The 6,000-nt window shown below is 49.0% G+C and overlaps 1 protein-coding gene across 1 annotated transcript in view; it reads left to right on the plus strand.

The window, feature by feature from the left end:
- Positions 1-4,538, plus strand: part of THSD4 (thrombospondin type 1 domain containing 4) — a 235,768-nt gene extending 231,230 nt beyond the window's left edge. The window contains exons 21-22 of the mRNA XM_056866032.1: positions 2,063-2,207; positions 4,394-4,538. Of these exons, the coding sequence (XP_056722010.1) occupies positions 2,063-2,207; positions 4,394-4,536 (288 nt within the window). The 3' untranslated portion in view covers positions 4,537-4,538. The remainder of the gene's footprint in view (positions 1-2,062; positions 2,208-4,393) is intronic.
- Positions 4,539-6,000: the final 1,462 nt, after the last annotated feature.

The raw sequence follows: 6,000 nt of genomic DNA on the forward strand, positions 1-6,000 counted from the left end.
ACACACCAATGATATTTCACTGCCCTCTTTTGCAATGTTATATATTTTTTCTAACTGTTGTGCTTTTAGCTGCTTATTTCAGCAATAAAGGAACAACCTTCCAGTCCACTGATTGCTGCCAGAAAACAACCACTTTTGAAATAGCATTTTGCTGGTATTTTTTTTTTTTTAAACCCAACCAATATCTGCATTTATTGGAAAGTCTAAACACCTCTAAAGAAGAAGAAGAAGATTTGGTTTTTATATGCCGACTTACTCTACCACTTACGGGAGACTCAAACCGGCTTAGTCACCTTCCCTTCCCCTCCCCACAACAGGCACCCTGTGAGGTAGGTGGGGCTGAGAGAGCTCCGAGAGAGCTGTGACTAGCCCAAGGTCACCCAGCTGGCTTCATGCGTAGGAGTGGGGAAACAAATCCAGTTCACCAGATTAGCCTCTGCTGCTCATGTGGAGGAGTGGGGGAATCAAACCCGGTTCTCCAGATCAGAGTCCACCTCTCCAAACCACCGCTCTTAACCACTATACCACGTTGGTGCAAATCAATATAGTTGCAAGCTTGACTGTGGTCTTTTGTTGTATGTGGGAAGACCATTTAGCACAAACCAGATTAGCAACAAACCAGGAAATCTGGAGCTCGAGTGTCGCTTTAGCCATTAACTCTCTAGGTGAGTTAATGAAACTTTTTAGAAAATGGACATGCCCCTTGCTCAAAGCAGTGAGTAATTAAAGCAGAGTTACGTCACAAATAAACAATATGGAAACACAAATTCTGTCATGAAAACAGCATGGAGCCAGTGTGGTATAGTGGTTAAGAGCAGTGGTTTGGAGCGGTGACTCTGATCTGGAGAACTGGGTTCGATTCTCCACTCCTCCACATGAGCGGCGGAGGCTAATCTGGTGACCTGGGTTGGTTTCCCCATTCCTCCACACGAAGCCCGCTGGGTGACCTTGGGCTAGTCACAGCTCTCTCAGCCCCACCTATCTCACAGGGTGTCTGTTGTGGGGAGGGGAAGGGGATTGTACGGCGGTTTGATTCTTCCTTACGTGGTAGAGAAAGTCAGCATATGAAAACCAACTCCTCTTCTTCATCTGCTTGAGCGCCCCCACCTGGCCTCACCCACTTTCTCAAAACAGAGGCACCGCGTTGGGAAACCCTGTGTTAAAACTCTGATGGAAAGTCTGGCTAAAGAGAAATGTTTTAGCCTGGCATCTGAATGACAGGCAGGCAGGAGTTGGGCGAAGGGAGAGACATGGGAATGTTCAGCGTACCACAGCCCCATGAATGAATGCAACAATGACACTGGAGCATTTACCAAGTGTCTTTAGTTTGCGTGGAGGTTTACTGTTAAATGTCAGCATTTTTTGATATTTCGCTCTGTGACTTTTCAAATTTTAAGAATTGCCAGTAAATGTCAGCGCGCAAGAATATTATGTAACCGAGAATGTCAAAGTTTAGATAAGGGGGCCATTCGCTAGCAGGGTTGACGGTATCTCAGCGAGCGCTTTTCAGTTTTGCCCGGCGTCTTTGGGCTCACAGGGAAACGCCTAACTTTTTCCATGGAATTAATAGCGGAAAGGTCCCTTCTGTGGCTCTATCAAATAAGAAAAATGCTGAAAGAACATCTAGCTGACCTTTCAGGGGATGCAAATTACCCCTTTCCTCCTTGGGCGTCAAATTCTAAATGACAGAGCTGCATGCGGCCAGCGGTCTTACTCCGTTGAAATTAAATCAAAACAGTTTCCGTCTAGACATTAGGAAGAACTTCCTAACAGTTGGAGCTGTTCCTCGGTGGAACAGGCTTCCTCGGGAGGTGGCGAGCTCTCCTTCCCTGGAGGTTTTGAAGCAGAGGCTAGATGGCCATCTGTCAGCAATGCTGATTCTATGACCTTAGGCAGATCATGAGAGGGAGGGCACCTTGGCCATCTTCTGGGCACGGAGTAGGGTCACTGGGTGTGTGTGTGTGGGGGGAAGGTAGTTGTGAATTTCCTGCATTGCGCAGGGGAGTTGGACTAGATGACCCTGGTGGTCCCCAACTCTATGATTCTATGTTCACATTTGCAGTGCTCAAAATCTTGCGAAGGCGGCTTCCGAGTCCGAGAGGTACGATGTCTGTCCGACGACATGACACCAAGCACCAAGTGCGAACCACAGCTCAAACCGGAGGAGCGGGAACCCTGCAACACCCAGGACTGCGTACCAGAAATAGGTAGGGGAAACAACAGCTATTCCAACCGCGGGACTCCATCTAGTGGAGGGAAAAAAATGAAGCGGGCATCGCCCATTGAGGGGTCCAAGGTCAAATCCGTAGCCATTTGCCGAATTCTTTTTTTAAAAGACACTCTTCTGGGAAAAAAAATGTTTCCATTTGTAACTTTGGAAAATTTTCTTAATTGAACTACATAAAAAATGAAGTTTTCTTTGGAGCGGCCAAGAATCTGGGGAATCTTGAGCGTCTGCAAAAACAGCAGTGTTTGAGCACATTCAGAGTCTGTTTCATGAGACGGATCCACCGCCTCGGATGTTTGCTTTGGTGGAGCCTGCTTTGAAACAAACCCCAAAGCGCCTGACAGCTGGGTGGCGTGCTCCGCCTCGAACAGATTCCGCGCGGAAGACGATACTGTTGCTTCGGAGGGATGCCTCTTAATGCACCGGGCAGGGTCTTTCATTGTCGCCTCCATCCCCCCCAAAATGGGACCCAAAACAGCTTACATCATTCTCCCCTCCTCCATTTTATCCTCACAACAACCCTGTGAGGTAGGTTAGGCCGAGAGACTGTGCCTGGCCCAAGGCCACCCAGCAAGAAGAAGAAGAGTTGGTTTTTATATGCTGACTTTCTCTACCACTTAAGGGAGACTCAAACTGGCTTACAGTCACCTTCCCTTCCCCTCCCCGCAACAGACACCCTGTGAGGTAGGTGGGGCTGAGAGAGCTCTAAGAGAGCCATGACTAGCCCAAGGTCATCCGGCTGGCTTCGTGTGTAGGAGTGGGGAAACAAATCCAGTTCAGCAGATTCGCCTCCACCGCTCCTGGGGAGGAGTGGGGAATTGAACCCGGTTCTCCAGATCAGAGTGTACCACTCCAAATCACTGCTCTTAACCACTACACCACCCTGGCTCTCTTCCGTGGCAGAGTGGGGATTCGAACCTGGGTCTCCCAGATACTAATCCGACACTCTTAGCCACTACACCACACTGGCTGTCTAGTTTGGCAACCCCAACTCTAGATGGAATATATTCATTGGCATGGATCTGAGACAGTCGGTGTCTCTGATTCAGGTGGTGTCAGGCCGGGGGGGGGGGGGGGTGGTGGTTTCCGTGCAGCCCAGGAAGGGGCCATGAATAAGAGATGTGCTTGTTTTCTTGATTTCTGATCCACTTTAAACAGCTGGGTTTCGGCAAGCAATTAACATTTGGCTACCGCGGCTGCCAGTCAAACCCAGCTGCACGCTACCTTGTTTGGGAGCCGCGGAAATGAAATTGATTTGTTCTTGGAGCAAAAGTGATTGTGCCGAATGTATTATTCAAGCTGTGGGGTTTGAGCGGATGTATTATTTACGCCGAGCGAGGAGCAGGAACACGCCGGCACTCCACTCGACTTTAAACATCTCGCCTTCCATCGAGAGATCTCTATGCAACGGCTGATCATCATACTTAGTGCAGGAAAATATCCTAATTCTTAAGATCAGCTTCAGTCGCAGAACAACAAGCAGGGACGTCTGTCCTCAGCTCCAGCTAAAACGTGGTCTGGATCTCGGAAGAAGGCAGAGATGGCTGGTTCAGCCTGGATTCTTCCACACCTCCCATCATTCTAGGGTTGCCAACCTCCAGGCAGTAGCTGGAGATCTCCTGCTATTACAACTGATCTCCAGCCGATCAGAGATCAGTTCACCAGGAGAAAATGGCCGCTTTGGCAATTGGACCCTATGGCATTGAAGTCCCTCCCCAAACCTTCCCCTCCTCAGGCTCCACCCCAAAAACCTCTCACCGGTGAGGAAGAGGGACCTGGCAACCCTACATCATTCCCTCCCTAACTATGGCCGATAGAGATCAGTTCACCTGGATAAAATGGCCACTTTGGCAATTGTACTCTATGACACTGAAGTCCTTCCCCAAACCCCACCCTTCTCAGGCTCCACCTCCCCAAATCTCCAGGTATTTCCCAAGCTCACCGAACGATGCTGTGGCTCAGTGGTAGAGCATCTGCTTGGCATGCAGAAGGTCCCAGGTTCAATCCACGGCATCTCCAGTTAAAGGGACCAGGCAAGCAGGTGATGTGAAAGTCCTCTACCTGAGACCCTGGAGAGCCGATTCCGGTCTGAGTAGACAATACTGACTTTGATGGACCAAGGGTGTTCATGTGAGGCCTGCTTTTTGTCTCTGTGTTTCTTTCCAGATGAAAACTGCAAAGACAAATATTACAACTGCAACGTGGTGGTCCAGGCCCGGCTCTGCGTTTACACCTACTACAAGACGGCATGCTGCGCCTCCTGTCTGAGGGTCGCCAACAGGCAGTCGGGGTTTCTGGGACGCAGATAACAGCAGCTCCGTCGCCCCACGTCTGACTTCTGCCCAGCTGCTTGGACTGCCACGGAGTCTACCTTCTCCGAGAGAGGCTTTTTGAACTGGGCCAACGCCTCGAGTGGTGCGGTTAACTCGCCCTTGCTCAGCAACGCGTCGTCCGCGCACCGTGCCAGGACTCTCCGTCTTTTGGAAACATACACTGTAAAAACCATGTGCTTTTTTGTTGTTTTTAACACAGCCTTAAGCTCAACCCACTGAGAATGTGCCTCGTACGATAACATAACCACAGCAATAATCCATTCTAGATACGCGAGATACTATCTTTATTAGGATCGGCTCAACATCACGAACGCAGAGATCTGGCTTTGGGGAGTCACAGACCTCTTCCACCGGCTCATCCTACAGCCTTACTGCCCTGAACACACCTGTTCTCCTCTGATCTCAGCCTGGTTGGTACTCGGATGGGAAACTGCCTGGGAATACCGGGCGCTGTAGGCTTGGCAGGGGCTGTGTTCATCCCCGGCACCTCCAGTTAGAAAGGATCAAGCAGAGGGTGATGTGAAAGACCTCCACCTGAGACCCTGGCTCAGTGGTAGGGCATCTGCTTGGCATGCAGAAGGTTCCAGGTTCAATCCCCGGCATCTCCAGTTAAAGGGACCAGGCAAGTAGGTGATATGAAAGACCCCTGCCTGAGACCCTGGAGAGCCTCTGCTGGTCTGAGTAGACAATACTGACTTTGATGGGTCTGATTCAGTATAGGGCAGCTTCATGTGTGCAATGCTGTTGGGTATGTCAACAAATAAGGATTATATATATATGACATATTTTATATGACATATATGTATCAATATCTTATGAATTGTTCATAAATATATATATATATACACCATGCAATGAAATCTACAAAACTGCAAAAAGTAGAGAATCGAAACCAAAAAAGCCACCAGTATAAAGAGAGGAGGATTGGGGGCAAGCAGAGGGTCCTAATGTGGATTGTGCTTCCACTATGCACTTTACCAGCCCCCTCGCACCTTTCTTCTTTCCCCTTTCTCCTTGAACATTGAGCTTCGGGGGGAAACTGTTGTGAAACTCAAAAGCTGGCCAACTGCCTTGTGATGTTCAGGAGGTCCCAATAAAGGGCAGTGAAGGGTTTTGGATTGGCTAGATTCGAATCCAGTAGCACCTCAGAGATCCACGAGAGTTTCGAGGGCGTGAGCTAAGCTTTCGAGAGAAAAAACTCCCTTCATCAGAACTTTGACTCTTGAAAACTCACACACCTCCCTGTAGTCTCTAAAATGTTCCTGGACTCGAATCTAGCTGTTCTACTGCAGATAGGGTTGCCAACCTCCAGGTACTGGCGGCACGAGGGCTCAAATACACAACCACACTGGAAATTTAACAAGAGTCATGTATTATGCTGAACTGCATTACCTCATGCATAAACAGTACAGAACAGAAATGAAAATAAATATGCTCAGC

This window comes from Euleptes europaea, chromosome 20, assembly GCF_029931775.1.
Source record: "Euleptes europaea isolate rEulEur1 chromosome 20, rEulEur1.hap1, whole genome shotgun sequence".
NCBI classification, from domain to species: domain Eukaryota; kingdom Metazoa; phylum Chordata; class Lepidosauria; order Squamata; family Sphaerodactylidae; genus Euleptes; species Euleptes europaea.